At 40.4% G+C, this 22,557-nt stretch overlaps 1 protein-coding gene across 1 annotated transcript in view; it reads left to right on the forward strand.

The window, feature by feature from the left end:
• The window catches only part of COL13A1 (collagen type XIII alpha 1 chain), a 118,395-nt gene that overhangs the window by 88,623 nt on the left and 7,215 nt on the right, over nucleotides 1-22,557 (forward strand). The window contains exons 34-38 of the mRNA XM_075000245.1: nucleotides 1,629-1,682; nucleotides 2,240-2,293; nucleotides 3,317-3,352; nucleotides 9,299-9,385; nucleotides 16,787-16,825. Coding sequence (XP_074856346.1) covers nucleotides 1,629-1,682; nucleotides 2,240-2,293; nucleotides 3,317-3,352; nucleotides 9,299-9,385; nucleotides 16,787-16,825 — 270 coding nt within the window. The remainder of the gene's footprint in view (nucleotides 1-1,628; nucleotides 1,683-2,239; nucleotides 2,294-3,316; nucleotides 3,353-9,298; nucleotides 9,386-16,786; nucleotides 16,826-22,557) is intronic.

Genomic DNA, 22,557 nt, shown 5'->3' on the forward strand with positions numbered 1-22,557 from the left:
TCTTCTGGATATTATCTGTGGATCCCAATGGACACTAGGCCTTAAATTATCTTAAAATGGAGAAAATATGTAAACAGTTAAATTTCCCATGGTGCACTTATGGTCCCCGGCATAAATCCACAGCGTGACTTCCCCTGCCCTTTTTTACACTGAAGTGGCATATGTACCATGATGAATTAGTTCTCCAGCCAGATCGTACAAACTCTTACAGGTACAAACTGTCCTCTGGACTCACAGGAATCCTCAATGGGATTCCTTTTGTGAGTAAGGATTGCAGGATCCAGCTTCTTGTGATTAAAGCTCCACTTCCTTTTTCTTCTGGCAGAAAGGATAAGCTACTGTAAAAGGTCCAAAGGTTTCCTTGTTCCATGCCTGACTAAGAGGTAATTTTCCCTTTTAGCAGTCCATGGAAGAACTACAAATTGGAACTTGTATGGGTTGCTAGTTTTTCACCAGTCCAACATAATATGATCTGATTTGGTGCAGAATTAAAAAGGTAAATGCAAAAATACTTTCTATTTAGGCAGGTGCTTTGAAATCTCCTAATCCTTGATTTAGATTAAAAATGACAACCTGGATTCTGTGGCACAGAACAGTCACATGATGTAAGGTTGTCAACTCTCCAGGATTGTTCAAGAACTGAAGATTTATCTTTAATTAAAGATTATGGCATGTAGTGAAACCAAGTCTAGGAATACATCCAACCAAAACTGACAATGCTAATACGTTCTGTGGCATAGGAATCCATGAGAGGTGAATCCAGATCCATGTAAGTCTGAATCATAAGGATTTCCACAGAAAATCTGAATTAGTTGTCTTGTCTTCAGGAATCATAACACTTCATGGCCAAAAGGGCTATTGCCTACCTACTTCATTATTAATGCAAAAGACAAGAGTTGATTGTGTTGACTAATTAACTTACCAATGTCCAAGCAGGACAGTGTGGCTGAAAATTTTGTTATGAATAAGGCAGCTTGCTCCTGGGCCACAGGCTGAGCACAGAAATTGGATTTTCTCTTTACCATGACTTCCAGTTTGATCTAAACGGTGAAAAGGTGAACAGCAGAGTTAGGACTGAATGGGTACTCTCTCATGATTGCCTCTGTGTATGGGTGCATCTGCATTAGTTCATGCGGCATGGTGACCTTTCAAACTGCATGATGATCTGTCTACCAAAAATTAGTGCAAATTCTATTTTATTTTTGCTCAGCTGAACTCATGTGGGGAAAAAAAAAAGCTTATGTATGCCTTTATACTACTACAGTTTTCAGCTTTGTTGTGGATTCAAGCTCACAGGTAAAATTTCAGTGACCTATCAAATAAAGGGGTATCTGACAGTGTTAATTTTCAAGATAGCCACGCCCAGCCCCCAAATAAAAATAAAGATTTATAAAAATATTCTGGGCTGATCTAGTGTGGCAATTTCTATGATCCTACAGCTGCATGTGTGATTTGTTGAGCGAACTTGTCCTCATCAACCCTGAAAGCTGTAGTAATTCAAATGACTACGTATGCATCCAGAATCTCCTCAGCTCTGCTTTTTCCTCAATGGCCATGCTCTTTTATAGCTGTAAAGAAGCCTGATTGTGAAGAAAATGGTTTGTGTGCTTTTCTCTCTGAAATTGCAGGGTACTCCAGGACCAATTGGAGTTCCAGGACCAGCAGGACCAAAAGGGGAAAGGGTAAGTTAGCTTTAAACACACACCCACACCTACACTCACACCCATACACACACACACAAAATCTCCAGAAGCAGTAGCAGCCGCTATTGTTTCCAAAGGACACTACCAGCAGCTTCTTCCAGAATTTGGTCTTGGCTCTTTTTGACTTGGAAGCATTTCATATTTTGGCTTCCTCTGCAGGGCAACTAGAGACCCTGAAAAAGATGCCATTATTTTCCAAAGTGTTTGCTTAGACATATGTGCCCAGCCTCTCAGTGGGTATATCTATACTTCCTGCAGGAAGTATGAATTCCATCACAGGAGAGACATCCCCTTGCTGATCAAGCTAGCCACTAAAAATATAGACTGTAGCCATGACAGCACACCTGGCAGAGAGGGCTAGCCCCTCCAAGAACTTACCCTTCAAGGTGCAATAAAGACACTTGGGGATCTAGCCCCTCCTGTTGGTCAGACCACGATAGCTACACTCATGTGGGTTGAACTGCCAGATTAAGGTGTAGATGCTCTCCATCCTGTACACAAGAACAGAGAAACCTTCTCTTTTGTCTCTATTTTAGGGCAGTAAAGGAGACCTTGGAACTGCAGGACCAATGGGGACAGCGGGACTTCCTGTAAGTATTGGGGAGGAGGTCTCTAAATTGTTTGCTATACCATGAAGCTTTCACCTTCCAGCAGCAGCACACTCTGCTGTAATAGGCAAAAATGCTCTCTCACTGCCATATTAATGCCAATGTGAAGTTGGGAAACTTGTACTAATAATGATAATTTGAAACCCTGGTTTTAATTTTCAAAGAAAGAGGTTTTTCTCCTAGTTCCAGTAATATTATTTAAATAATTCAATTTAAAATTAAATGTTTTAAAATTTGTAACAGAAAAATAATTAGACTATCCATCAGACAGGCCCCCCAACTAGGTGGAGGAGGGTGCAGCAAAGAGAGCAATTGCCCCAGGCGTGGTATTTCAAAAGGGCCTGAAGTTCAGATCCCCTTTGAAGTGCTGCCACAGCACTGCTCCATGCAGCTGGGAGGTGACCCATCGCCATGGCCTGGGCAGCGCTAAGGGCTGACTGCCCTAGCACCTATCCCTTCTACCCCAGCCCCACTCGTTCTGGGGGCATGGAGCTACCCCCCCACCCCCACATACACACCTTGCACTGGGGCCCGCAGTGGCTGAGAGCCTCACTGCCACCAGAATACTGTATTTTAAAGCACAGAAAAGAAAATATGTAGCAATGTAGATCCTGAAATGACTGAGGAAAGAAGTAAGCCATGCTTAGATTATTCATGTGTTATAGAAGGGTGTTGTGGAACATGTATCCATTCCAACTGTTTACTTTTCTGAACTGAACACCTGCTTTTCAAAGGCTGACAAGACAGAATTGGGGACCAGCAGCTCTACAATGGAACTGCTTATATGAGCAGGGTTTTATTCATGTGCATAGTAGATGTAGGATTGGAGCTATAGTTTTAGATAATCACAATCTCTTTGTTTTGAAGCAGAAATGAAGAGGTCAAATTATTTGCTGAGCTTTTGTCTGAAGAATTATTTTTGACTGAGTAAACAAAAAGACCTGTTTGTCTGATGTTGATTTAAAAATAGTATATTATATATTTCTTCTTACTGATGCATTTTAGGGTTTACAAGGCCCACCTGGTGACAAAGGAAACCGGGTAAGTCATGAACCAAACTTTGTGTTTTTGGCTACTAATGTCTTTATGTAGTGGTGGAATGGTTAATTTTTGAATTACCTGGAAAAACTCAGATAAATTCTTACCTGTTAAATTCTTATAAAACAATTTACACGTATGTAATTTACAGTGTGATAGCTATAATTTATACAACTCACCATAACCAAAGTCATCGCCATTCAAATACTAAAGTATACCCACTGTATTTTCAAAAATGCTCAGTGGTGGCCTCTCCCTGTTCTCGCTGAGTGAGACTAGTGCTGAGTGCTTTTGAAAATCCTACCTTAACATGCTTAGTGAGATGTGCAGAAATGCACACTAGACAGTTCGTACAATGTTAATAATGATGGTATAGCTAAATGCTGAAAAAGAATGTCAGCCACTTTCTTGTAGTAAAATGGTTTCCAAAGTTTCCAGAATTGCATCTTTTTTTTCAAGCGAACACTGCGGAACATAAATTAAGTATGACTGTATTGAATAACCCAATCATATAGGGTGAGACTCCTTCCTCCAACTTGGGCTCAAATTGGTATAAGAACTGTGGAGCCAGGTCCTAAGAAAAGCAATAGATTATGTTAATTGCTGACAATCTTTTTTATATCTTGTGCCAGTGTTATAAAGAAATAAATTATGCCAAGTTATATAAGATTTTTGCATTGGGATTATTAGTGATCTGAATCCTTTGATAACAACAATAAAATATGTAATTGAGAATAGTTCCTATACTTGGTATATCTAGATAAGGCTCTGGTGCCAAAGGCAAGCATTTCAGAAACAGACTGATGGAAAATGTGCTGAAGCATTAAATATGTGAGATGGATATATATGCTGATAACATCTGACAAGTGCTGTCTCACGCTCATTATCCTCTGAAGTGCTCCTCTGATTCTATGTTGGACAGATTAACAATTTTGAAAAATGCACTGCAGGTCAGCATCCTAAACAAGTGAAGACTCCTCCAAATTGGTTTTTACTTCATGGCAGCTCCAAAGTGGTGCTACATTTTAATCATTCCACTGCTGGTTTTGCTCTGTAACCTACTCTTAATTTTATTTATTTTTTGTCTGAATAAGACATAAGCTTAACACGTTCTTTAGACTTTTTCAGTTGGCTTTAAATCTAGATAATATATTTAGATGATGGGTCTTTTGTTGGCTGCAATAAGAATCAATTTGGGCTAACATGGCTTCAATATTCTTCCTCATATAAAAATTACTGAAAAGTGGGACAATCAGGAATTTTCATAAATGAGAGGGGAGTGCCACAGCTCCCTTGAAATGAATATTTGGCTGAAATGCAACAAATGTTTTGAAACAAAAATGTTTCACAAAACTATGTGTGAATGGGGTTTTCAGGTCCAATCCAGCAAATATGATGACAATTTAACTCAGGTTCCTCCTCTGCCCACAGCTTTCAATAAATTATTAAGAGGGTTTTGTGACCAGATGTCCCAGTTTTATAGGGACAGTCCTGATATTTGAAGCTCTGTCTTATATAGATACCTACTACCTTCCACCCCATTCTAATTTTTCACACTGCTCTCTGGTCAACACAACCTAGAAGTGAGCCACTTAGTAGAGAAACTCTGAGAAATTAGAGTAAAATTTATTTTAAAAATTTAGCTTTCCATAACAAACTGCTTTGTCCAATGCCCTGGTCTAACTGGCATTCTTATAAATATGTCACAAGTTCTGTTCCATGGAAATCTAAAGACTTGTGTGTGCTCAAATTCATTCTGACCACCAAATGGTGTCTCACTTTAGCCAAACTGTGTGGTCACCAGGAGTTTGTTCTCCTTTCCCATAGCCTGGGGTTGAGCATAATCTATGGCACTTTCAGACTCATTCATAGAAACATGCCAAAGTAATGATATGACATGGACTTCTTCAAACATGAGGGTTTTTTTTTAATTTTGATCCTCTGATGGACTCTGTCAGGAAACCTGGAACAGAAAGCTTTAACAACTGAATGCAAACACCTGCCTTGTGTTTGATAACTTCTTTTTCAGCAAGAAAGTGTGTTATTTAAAAATGTAGTAATAGTAAACAGTAGTAACATACATGAGCTATTAATAAGATATATGCATATATCCTGTGATTAACACGTTAAGTAGGTCCTGAAGTGCTTGCCCCTTTCCCTGTAGTAATTTGGCAAAAATCCTCTTTGGGGCTTTCCAATTGGAAAAGACAGAGCTGTGCCTTTTTATGCTGGATCATTTCTGCTGAGCAGAGCCCTTTGTGTTTATGTCACTGTAGGATGTATAATAATAGCCTTCAAGATCCAACGTAGTCATGAAAATAGTGTGCTCTGTAACAACTGAAATGTTACTGGAATGTGACAGCCTTATGGATAACCCAACTGAAAAAGTGAAAGCGCTGAATTTGTGCGTTCAAGCTGAACTTTTCACATTTTTATAACATCTGTTTTCTTCTTTTCCTGTGTGTGTGTATATGTATATTCCTTGCTTCTACAGGTCCACCTTTGTCCCCTTTATCCCTTCCTCCTCTTCTGCCTTTTTTATCCTGGGTCCTTCCTCCTCCCTCCATGATAACCCATTCCATATTTTCTCCTGGATTACCCTTTCTCTGTTCCAGTGTTTGATCCCGGGTGATTTCTCCTAGTTACTTCTCCTATCCCATCCATTTCTTTTGTCAGCTTTTAATTTTTTTGGTCTAAAATCTTTTACTTTCTTTTTTTTTTAAAAAAAAAAAATTATATATAGAATATAAACCTATGCTGCCTGATTTCATTGCACCTTCTAATATTTACCATCTAAACACTACATAAAATTCCTTCTTCAGCCATCCCAATTCCACTGTATCCTCAACGTCTTTGAAAAGTTCCTCGTATCTGCAGCTGCTTCTTTTAAAAATATAATATGAAGATATTTTGTATATATATTTGTAAACATTGAGGCCTATCCTGATGTTGACCTGTGCTTAGAATTTCTATTTAATTCAGTATGAGCTGAGGGTGAAATTTACCCCATGTAGTGGGCCAGCAGAAGATCTGTTTACTGTTTAAGATCCACATATGCCCTGCTTTTAACATGCACTTTGTGCTGGTTCTCTGTACAGCAGTGTTTCCCAAACTTAAAACATTCACGTACCCCTTTCGGGACTTCAGACTTATTAGCATATCCCCTCTCCCCGTGCTTATCTCCCAATTTTTAGTAATTTATTTTCTGCTGAGTACCCCTTGAAATCCTTTTGTGTACCACCAGTGGTACACTTAGCACACTTTGGGAAACACTGCTGTACAAGGATGAATTTCATTCTGTGTATTTGATTCTTTTATCACTTACCTCAGTGTAAATCAGGAGTGAGTAACTCCACTGAAGTCAATGGAATGACACTAGTATAAAATTAATTTAAGTCAGAGGAAACTCAGACCTTCTCTGCACAAAACAATGGCAGTATCACTCTAATTCATTTGCTGAAATTAAAGCTACCTTCCTTAACTAAGAGAGACATCTTATTTTTTAAAAGTGCAGCATTTAAAGAAAACAGGGGAAAATAATTACATAAAACATATGGTATTTTAAAAACTATTTGAGAGAATTAATTTAAAATTATTTGTTGTGTTATTGTAAACCATAAGTATGGGGAGTGGGGAAAGGAAGGGCAAGGAAAAGTAAAAAGGAAAAGAGATGTAAAACTAATGAATTAATAATCAGATCCCAGGATGTGACAACAATGTAATAGGTAGGAGATCCAAACTTGGAACCAAGAAGCTAGTCTCTTGGTCCTTTGACAGTGGAGCTCAGGAGAGTCAGAGAAGTGACATTCTTGGCCTCCTAGCAAGGCAGAAAACCACTCAGGCTGTGTCTACACTATGAGATAAAATCGAATTTAATTCAGTTAGCTCGAATTACCACATGACTGTCTTCACTGTAAAGATCATTAGCTCAATTTTGGGTGCACTAATCTCGAGATTACAAAATTGCAGTTAACGTCTGGGTATAGCCTCAAGCTCAAATTCAGAAGTTAGACTAAATGCAAGTGTGGAAACACCACATCTTAAATGTGAATTTATTAGCCTCCAGAGGTGTCCTGTATGTAACCCACAATCCCTCACAGTGCTCTGCTCTGGCCGCTGCTCTCCAGTAACAGGAAGAGTCTGAATTTCCAAGTGGGAACAGCAAGCTGTTAGCTGTGGGATCAAGTTAGTATGACAGCCTCAGAAATGGCTTCTTTCTTTCTGTGCTGTTAGCACTGTGGGTGCATCTACCCATTCAAAAGCACCTGCAGGGAGTTCGTGGCTTTGTCTGTACACTTGCTATTTTTTTCTGCACTGCCTGGCGCCAGCTCCTGACATCCTGTACCACGTGTCAGCCATGCAGTTGGGGGTCATGCTTGCATAACATGCCGAGAAACTTCTTCTCAGCAGTTTACATTTGTGTGCCAACCCTCTTCCCTCCCGCACAGCTGCCACACAGTCTGGGTCTATACCACAATCAGCCATATCACATGGGTAGCCCCCAACCCAACTCAATAAAAGGATGTGCCTGCCATTTGGTGCTGACAATGGTGCCACTCACGCAAGAAAGAAAGTCTGGGCTTTGCTGCCACTGTGGGGAAGTCTCCCCTGGCGGTTAAGATACTGTGGGTGATGCTTTCACCAGGTAAGAGTCTCCCCGGCAGTTAGGATACTGGGGGCCGGCTGCTGCTGGGGAAGGAACAGCGCCACTGGTCATCCAGTGACCCCCTCCCCCTTGGCCCATACCTGGTCTTGCTGCTACCACTGGGGGAAAGTCTCCCCTGGCAGCTAAGTGGTTTACTGCTGCAGCAGGAGGACCATTTCAACTGGTCATCCAGTGAGCCCCTCCTTGGCCCATACCTGGGCTTGCTGCTACCAGGGGAAAACGAACAATTCTTTTTTTCTTGCATAGTCTGGGACCCTGCATTAAGACTCTCCAACACCAACATAAGTGTAGGGGGAAACCAAAAATTCTTCCTTTCTACATTCTTCTCAATGTAAGAAACATTCCGGGGCCCTGCATTATTTTCAGGGATAACAATTCAGCAGTGATTGGACATGGAATACTCAGTGGATGGCCAGTTGAGAACACAGTCATTGCATGGAAGCCTTATAGTGCACTGGAAAGCAAAAAACCCTCTCAATTAACAACATGGGGAAACCAAACCCCTCTCCATTAATGAATGGGGAAACCAAAAATTCTTTCTTCCTACATTCCGCTCAAATTAAAAAGCATTCTGGGCCCCTGCATTATTTTCAGGGATCACATGCATGCAGTCATCAGTGTATGTCCGGTTGAGAACACAGTCACTGCACCTGTGTTAGCAACATAATGTGGGGGGAAACCAAAAATTCTTTCTTCTAATTTTGAGTGTCTTCTGCATTATTTCCAGGGATACTATGGGGATGGGGGAACTGTGGGATAGCTTCCCACAATGCACTACTGCAACCGTCGATGTTAGCCAATGTGTGTGTGGCAGCAATGACTCAATTTTGTGGGGATCACAGTGTGAAGTGAGGATGGTCAAAATCAAACTTATAAATTCCAGAACTGGAAAATTGATATAAATAAAACTGAATTTATCGTATAGTGTAGACACAGCCCTGGTGTCCAAACATCTCCTCCTTGCCGGTCTGTGAAGTAGTATTAGGTGTCTCTCTCTTGGCAGAAGAAAGAGTCCTGGGAGCAATCCCATCTGCAAAGTCAGAATCCTTATCATGATGGGATTTCAACAACTATGAAAGTGCAATACATGTAAATAAAATATATCAATAAATCCATAAAAGGCCTTCCTGTAAGAGCAACTCAGCTGAAGGAATCTCCTTTTTTACAATATTTTTCTAGACATTTGTTTATTTACTTTTTAAACTATCTCTGACATTTATTTGAAATGGATGATCTTAAAGCTTTTGTGTATTTTTTTTCTTGGACTAAACTATTATTTACAGGGGGAGAGGGGCAAGAAAGGCTCTAGAGGGCCTAAAGGGGATAAGGGAGACCAAGGAGCGCCTGGATTAGATGCACCCTGTCCATTGGTATGTTCTGTTTTATAAAATGTTTTATTTTAAGATTTACCAGAGAGGAAGAAAGAAGGAAAACAAAGTAAATGATTGATGAACAAAGCACCCTGCTAAAACAAAAGTTGCATTGCTTATGCAAGGTCCTGTGTAGCTCCCACTAGAGTCTATGGCAAAGCTGTTTTCTTCAGTGTGACGCAGTGACAGGCCCTTAAAGAGCAATTGAGCGATGCAGTAACTTTAGCACTGGCCTTTTCTTTTAAGGGGCTCAAAAAGGAATGGGTGAAGTGGCAGGAGGATGAGAGCAAAGGGGTTTTACTGTGACAGTGGAGCCCTGGAACTCCCATGCTTCCACCTTTGGTAATATTTAATACCAACACCCTCACTCAGCGATGAAACCTAACATGCCTTCTTTTTTGCCTCTGAGCTGTGTCCAATTAATGTGTTTGTAACAGAGTATCTACTTGATAATGACCCAGGGCACCCAGGTTAGGATACCCAGTGAGAAACCAAATTGGTGTGAAATCGGATGGGAGCTGCAGAAAGTGATCAAGATGGCTACGTTGTTCAAAAGGACATTAACTCGTTTCATTGGAAGCATCTTTCCATTTAATAGTAGCAAGAATTATCCAAATTATTTTCTAAAATATTAATGGAAAACATAATGATAGCAGCAAGAATTGAATGTGTCTCATACCCTAGTTATACAAGGAAGTTCTGTGTTTCTAAAACATTATCATTGTTTTAGTTCAGCCCCAGATATATAATTGGCCAAAGCTGAAGTGTCACTTGCATACCACAGTGAAAAGTGCAGTATATATGCCCAGATAGACCTTGCACGGATATTACTCTTTTTTGTTTCCAAGTGAGGACCGCAACTGAAGAAGATTCTAAAAAATCCTCTTCCCACTCTTCCAACCAGTAGAGTCCCCCCCAGATTGACTAAAATCAGAAAAGTACGTTCTGACTCGCACAGAATACAGAACCAGCAAAGCAAGCTTTCCAACCAGTTATGTACTAGAGATTCCAACACTGATTATTCATATACTGGGTATGTAGCTTGAGTGCCTTTTGATTATACCAATGTGGGACTGGGCCTCTCCTCCCATGATATGGAGGGGATGGCATTGACTGGAATAATTATAGTGGTTGATTTCATGAACAGGGACTCCGAGGTTTTAAAGGCGAGAAGGGTGAGCCGGGGTTACCTGGGCTGGACGGGCTGGATGCCCCTTGCCCATTGGTATGGTGTTACCTTCCCTTTCCTGCATGCTTCTGTTTGCTTTTTATTTTTGAGTGTCATTTTCTGATACGTTCAAATGGTGGCATGAACTGTAAACCTACAGGAGGGCAGCTGTCATTACCAAACTCCATTCTACCTCTGCTCACACTGTTTGTTCCACAATATGACCAATAATACCCTTTGCAGTGAATCACATTTGCTACACCCATCCCTTCATGGTGCAGGAAGAAATGAAGCAGTAGTCTGGATAGTATCAGAGAGATAGCCCTGTCAGTCTATATATGTAAAAACAATGAGAAGTCCTGTGGCACCTCATAGACTAACAGATTTATTGAAGATAAGCTTTTGTGGGCAAAGATCCACTTTGTCAGATGTATCTCACCTTGGCTTTTGATGCATCTGACAAAGTGGATCTTTGCCTACAACAGCTTATGCACTAATACATCTGTTAGTCTACAAGCTGCCATAGGACTTCTCATGGTTTTTGTCATCTGGATGTTCTACCACTTCATTACAAAGTACTTTTCACAACTGCTTCAGTCCTTCCTTTAAGCTTTCCACAAGAACCCCTGCTGGAGCAATGTTTCAAATCTGATGTACAAATACCTCAGCTCTCTGTGTGGTCATCTGAAATGCTTACATCTTCCATTAATTCTGCTAGTGAAGTGTAAATACTTAAAAGTAAAGTCTGACATTCTTCTACTCCCTTTATGCACCACTCACATTTTAAAATAACCCATCAGAATGCAAACACAACTTTCAAACAATCCCTGAGAAACATAGCAGTACAATATTTAAAGTCATCAAATTTCCAATATCTAATTTCTAATTATAACAGTGTACACAAAAGACAGACACACTCCATTCTTATGTCTTAATTTAACAAAAAGACCTCTCCCAAATCACCTTTCAGTTGCTCATGGGCTCCTTAAAGCTATAGAGGAAAATTATGGATTTTGTAGTGCATAAAGAATGCAAGAATTTTCAAAATTGTGGAATCATGCTGGAGAAGCCCATGCCAGCAACTCCTCGTCTCTTGTGATAAGGGAGTGCCTGCTGAGATTCTTCTTCTAGCTTCAGCTCTAGCACCAGGCCCAATGTTCCTCTTTTCTGTTGTTCTCTAGTGTCTCAGAAAAGGTTATTCTTGACTTGAAGACTGCCTAGTACATTTCCTGATATCCATCTTAGTTGATTCTTAAAGGGATATTATTTTAATGCTCCTGCCTAACTCGCAACGAAGGGTCCTGTGGCACCTTATAGACTAACAGAAAAGTTTTGAGCATGAGCTTTCATGAGCACAGACTCACTTCATCATCACGAAAGCTCATGCTCAAAACTTTTCTGTTAGTCTATAAGGTGCCACAGGACCCTTCGTTGCTGTTACAGATCCAGGCTAACACGGCCACCCCTCCGATACCTTCCTAACTACTGTATCTAATCCAAATATGACAAAGCTGCTGTCGCCATAACATTGAAAAACACTGTTTTATTCATTTACTGAAAGACACTCACCTAAAATGCGTATCTGTTTCTTCACGTCCGTCTGCGCTGAAACTGGGAAGTGTGATCCTTATCATGGAGAGCAGACTTTTATGATAGCATGTATTGAGCTAGTGTGCTGAAACTAGCAGTGTGGACTACCCACCTAAGTCCAAGCCACCTGGGTTTCAGTATGGCTAGTGAGCCCAAGCTACTGCTAATGCCTGGGTCACAGTGTCCACACCGCTACTTTTATCCTGCTAGCTCATGCAGACCTTTGGAGAGTCTGTTAGATCAAAGGGTTTACTAAGGGCTAGTCAGTGGATTCAAACTCATGATCTTCCTAATCTTTGTTTCTAATTTGACAAGTCCAGGAACAGCTGTAACAGCACTGTTGTATGAGCCCACCTGGGACACAGGGTATGGTTTTGAGCAGCTAGACTCTGTTGCCTTGGCTTTTCTGCTGTTGTTAATTGGAGCTAGCTAAACCAGTGAGAGCTTCACTACATAGGCTTCAGTCACACCTTTGATTACTGGGTAGAAATACCCATAGAATTTGAGTGCCAGGTCCTACTCTGAGTTATACATGCATAGCTATGTTTCCAACATGTGCAAGCACAATCAGCTCATTTGACCTCCTTGGGCTCTTAATGAACCAGTGGAAAAGTATGTAAAAATGGGAAATTTATTGAGAAACAGTTGCTGCATCTGAGCTGAGTTTTTCCAAATAAATGAAGGCAGTAGTTGTTATTAGATTCTTTACATTTTTGTCTTTGCAAGTAGCTAAAATTACTGTCTCTTCAAGTTTCTCTGCATTTTATACTTCAATTTTCTTTCACAGTCAGTAATTTAATACTTCTGTAATAATATGCATCTTCCAAGGCAAAACTGTAAAGATTTTAATGGCAATGTCTATTCTATGAATAGCGGGTAAACAAATAAATTCTGCCCTCATTCACAAATATACAATTGCACGTGATCACAAAAGCTAAAAATCCAAAAGAACTGTTCAGTCAATTGTTTCACCTCCTGCAGCTGCAAGTCACTTCTGTGCTGAACACTCCTAAACTGTACAAAACATTCAAGTCTGAGAGTATCTCTAAATATTAGGATTCTTCTATGTCCCTTTGAAAATTAGCCTATCTTCTCTGGTGCTACTTCTTCCAATTGTAAATTGCACTGCTGGACAACAGCATAATGCATGACTATTTCATGACAATTTTTGCTATGGGAGACACACCAGAAAAATCTGGTCAAAGGAAAGTGACAGAACATACAGTATTCTGGTATTCAAACTAGATCAAGACATTGCATGAGCATGTTTGTTGACCCAAAATTGTTAACACATACCTCTGCCTGGCATTCTGCTGACACAACTTACCTTCATTCAGGATCTGCACAAATGTACAGTCTGTGAACCAATGCAAATCTGAAATACGGGAATCTAATAACTCATTCTTAATAAGCATGTCCCACATCTCTCCGTCTGCAAACTAGCCTGCAACAAACACTTCCTTGTGATCCTGTTCTTCCTCTGATCCCTAAACCATAACAGTCCAGCTTCCTGTTCCTTTACACACCTAACTTTCCATTTCCTCCTGCAAAGCATTACACAATTGATTCTTCCCACCACCAGCGTACCAATGGGAACACCACTTCTTTCCCAGCAAAAATTCATAATCATTTATTTTCACATTCCTGCATTCTGGGGGGAGGGAACATTACTGGGAGGCTACATTAAGAGAAATTGACCTTTTATCATCACTCAATGATAGTTTTTTCCATCATAGTTGCTTATGAGTCTACTTCAATTAAGTAGTTTCTCTCTCATTGTAACACTGTTCATTTTCTTCTGGTTTTTTCTTTTGTTTCTTAAGAGTGAGAGGTTAAACTGTGGAGACATATCCTACAATATTTAAGGTGCTAAGAATAAACTAATTTGACTGAAAAAAATGGGTCCAATTCAAATTTCGTATAATTTCACTGACTGCAGTAGAGTTGCATTAGTGGTGTGTATGACCCAAAAGCTTGAACTGTAAGAACAGTTGTTGGCATCTTCTAGAAGGAGTTGATTGAAACGTCTATTAGTGGCTTAAATTGTTAAATTAGGCTTTTTGTCTGTGCCAGTAATTCCTCCTCACCAACTTCAATTGTTTCACAAGGCCGGTTAGTATGATCCCAGTAATATTAAACTGTAATATTTTAACAAAAACTCATCTACCAGTTACCACGGAAAAGGTCACCATTTGTTTCCCTTTAACATCCAAATACTTACAGGATACAAAACTTTTCCAAAATAAAAACACTGTAAATCTGTATAGGGATGTTATACATACATATCTCTTAGAACTGGAAGGGACCCCAAGAGGCCATTGAGTCCAGTCCCCTGCACTCACAGCATGACCTATCAGCATCCCTGATAGATTTTCTTTGTAACTCTAACATGCCCCGGGCTCTTGAAAGGGATTGAGCTCACAACACTGTGTTTACAAGGTCAGTGCTCTAACCACCGGCCTTTAGTTCAGGAACCCACCAGCTTCACATGAAATTCCGCACAAGAAAGGCTTAACGGTTTGGGACCTGTGAGAATACTGACCTAATGCCATCCCTTCTGTTGAGGCAAAATGCCTGTCTGCTCAGCTATTCAAGATGAGCCAACTCTGCTCCTCTGCCTTCCAGAATCCCTGGTGCAGGAGCGTGTTTGGGGTAAGACAACTGTGGCCAGAGTAGTTTACATTCCACCAACCCCTATAAAAATAATGGCCCCTTCCAAGCCATTGCTAACCAGCAGAATTAAGAGAACCTCTAAGGCTGCTGTAGGTTTTCCCAGGGGTTGACTTGGCCCTGACTGTACCTCAGATTAGGAGTAGGTAAGAGAGACAGGTAGGCCGTGTCTACACTACAGTGATCTTTTGAAAGAACACGTCCACACACAAAAAAGCGGATCAAAAGAGCAATCTGCTTTTTCGAAAGAGAACATCCACACAGCCTTTGCTCTTTCAAAAGAGCAGGCCAGGGATAGAAAAACCTAGCACCATGGGGACCACTCTTTCGAACAAAGAGAACCAGAGTGTCTACACATACTTTTTTCTGAAAGAATCTTCCTTATTAGGGAGAGGAAGAGGGCCTCTGGAAGAAGTGCCACATTCTTTTGAAAGGAATTTGAAAGAGCGCATTTTGTGTGTGGGCACTCTGCACATTTTGTGTGTGGAAGAGGGCCTGATTTTCTGAAAGGACTTGATAGTGTAGCTGCAGCTGTAGTGAAAAGCAACCTTGTTATAGAAAAGTGCACCCATTTTCCTCAGGAAATTTTCAGGAAGAAGGGGCGTCTGGAAGGAGGATATCCTTCCGGGAGATCCCCCACGGGCCGCGTCTCTACACGCTGTTTTGGAGTCTGGAAGAACTTCTTCCAGACTCCAAATCATGTGACCGTATGCGAATGAGGCACTGGGAATTTACATCTGTGCCTCATTAGCATTTTCAGGCTGTTTATTTGGATGAAATAGCATGTGTATAAACAGCCTATGGGATTAGCCCCCAGCAGTAGAACAACACAAAACAAAATAAAACAAAACTTTGTATCCATCCTCACTTCAAACTAGCACTGAAAAGGCCTCAGTCCCACCATTCACTCTCCACAAAGAGCACACATAAAATATTTTTAAATGAACCTTTTGGGCCAATATTATCTGTATCTGTCCTGTTGCTATGGTTAATAAACAATTATATTGTGGGAGTGCCCAAACACCCAACCCCAATATGCCTAAACACAGATAAAAAGGCAGTCCCCACAACGAACAGCTTACAATCTAGACACATTAGAAGTTTTTACAATACCAAATGATAACCAGAGATGGTGTTCTAACGAATCTCTGACTGCCACACCTTTTCCTTTGTACTCTGTATACTGCATAGGTTATGCCATAGTAACCCTGCTGGGATCTCCCTTCGTGCTATTGAAGAACATGTACAAATAGAATAAAAGGATCAAGCAATGCAAAACAGAAATTGCTGATGTTTCAGCAGATTTGATGTGAGGGATTTCTTGATATTCAGAAACAAGGACCATAAAGCCATGATGTAAGAAAGTGTAGCTCCCAGTGAATTTTGTTTAAAGGGGCAAAGTTTCTGTTCCTCACTCAATGCTAAAGCCAGCCAACATAAACTAAAAGAAAATATTTTCTAGACATTCCTGCAAGTCTGAATGTTAGTGTAGTGTTTGGGAATCCATTTTGCTGATTGTTGTCAGGAATGGCACATCATCTCCGAATTATGAGAGAGTTATACATGACGACATAACCTGCCAGCTCATGTCTCACACTGCCAACATCCTGAGGCATTATTCTCCTGAAGAGGAACTTCTACGTTTTCCTCTCCAGGAAAGCAGAAGCAAACACATTTTCAGAGCAGAACTAGAGGATAATGCCCATTAACAGGAAACCTGAATGTGGTACCTGCACAACACAGAGACAAATATTCCTCTTGAACCTCTAGTTTCATATTGAACCCTAACAGTATCTTTCAGCCACAAAAATGGATCACACAGAATGGGGAAGGAGGGTCATATATTAGGACATTCATCCCGGCCCAACTCAAATGTAAAATGTGTGTTGCAGCTGTATTAGTTAACCCTTTCCTTCCTTGCTATTAGCACTGTTTCCTGTATCCTAATCTGTTTGTTTTCTTCTTTGATGTAGGGGGAAGATGGCTTACCAGTTCAAGGCTGCTGGAATAAGGTAAGATAACCTTGGAATTTTTCTGACTGTGCTGATGCATGTTTCAGATGCTTTTCTGTGAGTCTTTCTAATAATAAAGATGTGTAAAGCATGCATGAATTGTCAGTGCCAGTGCTCCTGACAAGCAAGGACCAAAACTGTCTATCTGATTTATCCAGTGCTACATAAATAAAATGAGTTAAAAAGATGGAATTGTATTAGCAACTTTGGATATTCCAGGCTTGAAAATATCTCATAATTGCATTAAATCAGAACTCATTAGCAGTGTTATATTCCAACACTTCACTATACTATTAGTAAATCAAACATTTTATCCATAGATCTCAAAGCACTTCCGTAAGAAAGTTAAGCACTGTTATCTCTATTTTGGGGAAACTGAAACTGTAATTTTAGGCATCAAATGAATGTAACTGATCTAATGTTTAACAGTTCAAAACATCTGCAGGCTCAGAGATTTAAACTGAGTTAATCTGGCATAACTGGTGTAAATGAGAGCTGGTGTATGCTAGAAAAGAAATTTGACCTAAGATATGCAACTCCAGCTACGAGAATTGTGTAGCTGAAGTAGACATACCCTAGGTCGAATTTCAGGTGTGGACCCTCTGAGAGAGGTCGGCAGGAGAGTTTCTCTCATAGATTTCCATTACTCCTTGCACCATGAGGAGTGCCACAGTTGATGGGGGCACCCTCGTTGTTCAATTTAGACATGCTAAATCAAACCCCGGAAGACCAACTGCAGCTGTTTCAACCTTCCCTGTTGTGTAGACATACCCTTAGGCTGCATCTACAGTACGAGATAAAATTGATTTTAATTCAGTTAGCCTGAATTTTTCCCAGTCCCTGTCCTCACTGTACATTCCATTCACTCGATTTATGGACCACTAAAATCAACATGATATTGAAATCCTAAAATTGAAGTAACCCGACAGGTGTAGCATTCTATTCAACTTTAAGAATCTTAATGAAGGGTAGTGAGGATGCTACATGTCTTTAAATCAAATTCATTAGCCTCCAGATGTCCCTTATATGCACCACAGTTCTCCACTCTGGCCTCTTACATCTCCACTGCTCTCAATTACATAGGAATTAGGCAACAGGACCATTACAATTTGGCACCTGCAAGCCTGTGGCTGTAGGGTCATGAGAGGCTGAAAAGAATCTTCTCTTTTTTAATTTGCTAGGAGTGCAGCTGTGGGGTCTGTGCTTCTGTGTATACCCCTGTTAGCTGCCTTTTTTTTCTGTGCTGCCTGGCGCTAGTTGCTGGTCCCCCGTAACATGTGTCAGCTATGCTGTCAGTAGGGGTCATGCTTGTCTGATAGTACGAGAAACTTCTTTTCAGATGTTTACATGTTGTTCTGACCCCAAAATCCCTCCCCTCCCTCTCTCGAGAGGCGCCACACAGTCTGGAACATTCCCATGCCCAGCCACATCACATGGCTTGACCCTGAACCAATAAAAGGACGTGCTGTGCAAGATGCCAGTCAGATTGCGTGCAGTGAGGGTCACGATTTTTGGGGGCTGGCTGTAGCTGGGGCTCTTTTAGCTGACTGGGGGACATCTCTCTTGGCGGTCATGATTTTGAGGGGCTGGCTGTAGCCTGGGCTCTTTTAGCTGCCCAGGGGATGTCTCCCTCGGTGGTCACGATTGTCAGAGGCTGGCTGTAGCCGGGACTCTTTTAGCCGCCTGGGGGATGTCTCCATCAGTGGTCATGATTTTGAGGGGCTTGTAGCAGGGGCTCTTGTAGCTGCCCTGAGCCATATATGTGTCAATGAAGGCAATGTATTAGCTATACAATTACCACAGTTGTCGAAGTAAAGCTTGCAGCAGGGCGTATTTGCGTCCTAGGGGTCTTCTTTTCCATGTGCAAACCTGGCTGTAGTCTGGGGTATTTTAGCCTGATGAATTCGAGTTTCATTCAAGTTACAGCGTAACATTCAAGATTCATTGTAACAATAGTGTCTACTTTGACATAAGGGTCTTTTTTTTCAGGTGTCCTAAATACAGATTCAAATCTGAAAGAGATCCCAGGGGCAGTCACGATTTGTGTGGCTGTCAACTGGGTACCGTCTTTTAGCCGCCCTGGCCCATTACTTATGATTCATTCACGTTTCAGTATAACAACCGTGTCTACTTAAATATCCTTAACATGGCAGGGGAAAGAGCGGAATGAAATGTGGAAGATGGCATCATATACCCACATCTACTTGTGGGGTCAGAATGGAATTGGGGTTCAGAAAACTGTGAGATAGGTTCCCACAATACACGGCAGCAGCACTCAATTTAAGCTACTTGTGTGTGGCAGCAGTAAATCAATTTTGTGGGGAGCATGTAGGAAGGTGAAGATGCTCAAAATCGAATGGATAAAATCCACTGTTAAGAAATCGATTTTAATAAAATTGATTTTATCTCATAGTGTAGATGCAGCCTTAGATAAAAGACAGAGCTGCCTTTGAAACAGAGCTAACTTATATGTAGTTGGGTTTTTGTTTCAATTTTGATTCCAACATGATCTATGTCCCACATGCTAAGATAACAAAAGACAAGACAAATAAAGTAAAGCACTGAATATCCTTCTGATTCTGCATGAATTATAATTAGCACACTTTATGCTTTACAACTCAAGTTGTTTGGAAAGCTCTGAAGGGAACAATACAGCTGGGATTTTCAGAGTCAGGCATACAGCTCTCATTGACTTTCAGTAGGAACTGGATGCCTAACTCCCATAGTCCCTTTTGGCAATCTCTGGCTAAAGATATCACGATTGTTCTATCTTTAGTACTATGAGTAACTCTAATTCTGTTTATCATATTGACTGGGATTCACAGTTTCAGGTTTTAGCCCTGGATGTAAAAGGCATAATATGATCAAATTGCCAGAAGTTTCTGCTAGACAGATTCAGATTGGAAACAAGGCATACATTTTTAATGGAGAGAGTAATTAACCATTAGAAAAATTTACCAGGGGTTTGGTAGATTTTCTAGCAGGGATGATGTTTAAATCAAGGTTGACTATGTGCCTCAGAATGCTGCACTAGCAGTTATTTTGCAGGAGTTCTGAGGCCTGTGCTGTAAAGGAGGTCAGACTAGATGATCACAATGTTCTTTCTAGCCTTGGCCATTATGGATTTGTGTTCCACTGAAATACTTCATGGACTTGGACAAGTCACATGGAACCTGTCGAAGCCTGCCTCTAATACCCAGAGCACAACTTCAGATGTCTCAGGGTCTGGTTGTGCCAAAGGGCACTGTGAACATCAAATAATTGTTTGTAAAGTGCTCTGAGATCTTTGGACAAAGGTTGCTGTTTCAGAACAAAGGATAATTACTATGCAAAATTCTGGTTCAAGTGTATTCAGGATGGAGAACGGTCAGGAACTCTGTTGTCTGCCTGAGCTTTGCATTCATGATGGTTTGTACTAATTCTGAAGGAACACATTTCCTGAGGCAACTCAGAGTCCTTACAAGGCTGCCAAAACCTACATCATCACAGGAATACATCCCTCAACCAAATTTTGAAGATGAAACTGGACAGTGCATATGATGCCCAAGAGGAACAGGCATAGGCCCTCCCCAAACTGGCTGACATTTATCCAAGTAGAAATTGAAATGGAAATATCAGATGGATATATAGGGAACTACTGGCCAATCAATGATCTACACACAGACATGTACTTACACAAACCTTGTAAAAACCTGTTTTCTTTGAAGTAAGACAGCATAGAAACATAGTCAGTTCTGTTCTTTTCCCCCCGTTCTCTGCAGTTCGGCTGCATAAAAGTTCTTGATGCCCTATGGACATTTTAGGCCTATGCATCCATGAGGTCCACTCTTCAGGTTCTGGTTCATTATTATTAGTATTACCTGCTACTTACATTAGTGCAGAAAGGAGCTCCACAAGCAGCAATTTCAACAGGCATTGTGGGTTGCCGGGATAGTGAGTCATCCAACTTTGTACCAGCAACTTCCTAACCTGGCAAATGAAAATAATTGTTCCTGGGGTCCTTGCCTGCTTCCTTGATGTTGTGGGTCCTGGAGCATGCTCACATAACAATGTCCCCCAGCTGTGTTTCCCTCCATTACAAAATCCTTCCAGTAGTTTGCACTGTGGAACTAACACAGATTTATGTTTTCTTTTGCAGTGATGGTGCTAACCATGGACTGGCCTGTGTGTGTTTTGTACATAGAATATTTATTTTTATACAGTGTTATTTTGTGAAGTGGCAAGAAGTTATACATTTTACAAATTATCAAAAGCTGCATATATTTTGTACAGAAAATACTAAATTTTCCTTTTTCTGTTTGTCAATCCTTTATATCAGTCTGTGTCTATATTATGCTTATATCGTTGTGGAGTACAGCTGTTATATTTGCATGATATTTGTGCACACTTGATAAGTGTTGGAATTTAATAAATTATTGCATTCAGGTGCCAAAAGAAACTTCCCTATATAGATCTGAAGGTCATTTTCCTTTGCCAAACCAAGAGAATTCAAGAATATTTAAAGTGTTATGGATTTTATTATTAAAATTAAATATGACAAACTTATTATTTTTTGTGAATGAGCTATAGTGTTGCTGGGGAAAGCCTGAGGTAGCCAGCAATACTAACAAGATGAGGGACTTTTATCTTATATTTATTGTTAGTGTAAAGTCTAAGAGCTTTCTTTACTTAGTTTGCCATAACCCCATGCAACCAACCCACCACTAGAGGCTACTACTGGTGCTATTTTAGCAAGCGTGCCCATACATCGGTGGCAATGTTCAGGCAGAGCAAAACATGTACACAAATACAGAATCTGTCTTAATAGCTTGCAAATAGTTAAAATAGTATGTCTCACATTACCAGTAGCCATACAAAGGACCAGTGTTTTTTTTGTGCCAGTACTTGCAGGTACTAAATACTAGCACCTTGGTAGCCCCAGCTATGGGATTGCCTGAGGGGTGGGAGCAGGGAGCCACTGAGTACTGGCTCCTCCTTTTTTTTTTACAAAAAAAGCATAGCAAAGGACCAACATTGGCAATTATGACACCAGTTCAGCAAGATACTCAAGCACTTACCCAGTTTTAAACACCAATAGTTCCATTAAAGTCAATGGGATTACACACATGCTTAAACTTAAGTAGACACTTGAATACCTTCATAAACCAGAGACCTATAGGAATAGTTACCTTACATATGAACACATTTACTGTCAATCATAGTGTTATATGCAAATTTGTAGAAGACAATAATCATAGCTTGCATATGCAGATTTTATATGCTCTTCTTGGTTTAGCTACATTAATGTCTCAATTCCAAGGTACCCACTCAGATTAACCTGTTATCATAGTTTTAAGAGAACATCATAGTGTATGTAACCGAAGCAGTAAAAGAACACAGTGGGTACCACAAAACTGTAGCAACTGACCACCATATATAAAGACTACTCTAGAGAGATTGCTAATCATTAATCTGATATAATATATGCACAAGCCAAACTGTGAGTCTAGTAACACAGAAAGTCCATTTGTGTTTCTGCATTTCACACTGTACACAACCAAAAATTTAGACATGACATAAGTGCAGTTCCCACTGAAATAAATCTACTTATGCCTTGGTTGAATTTTGCCCACTGTGCGTATTATGTATTAGAAAGAAAAGAATGATGCACAATTCCTTTAAACTTGTGCACCATTGGTAGCCCGTGTCTGAAAGGTGAAATTCTAGGAATAAAGATTGCAATCCAGAATGCC

Source organism: Carettochelys insculpta, chromosome 7 (assembly GCF_033958435.1).
Source record: "Carettochelys insculpta isolate YL-2023 chromosome 7, ASM3395843v1, whole genome shotgun sequence".
NCBI classification, from domain to species: Eukaryota; Metazoa; Chordata; order Testudines; family Carettochelyidae; genus Carettochelys; species Carettochelys insculpta.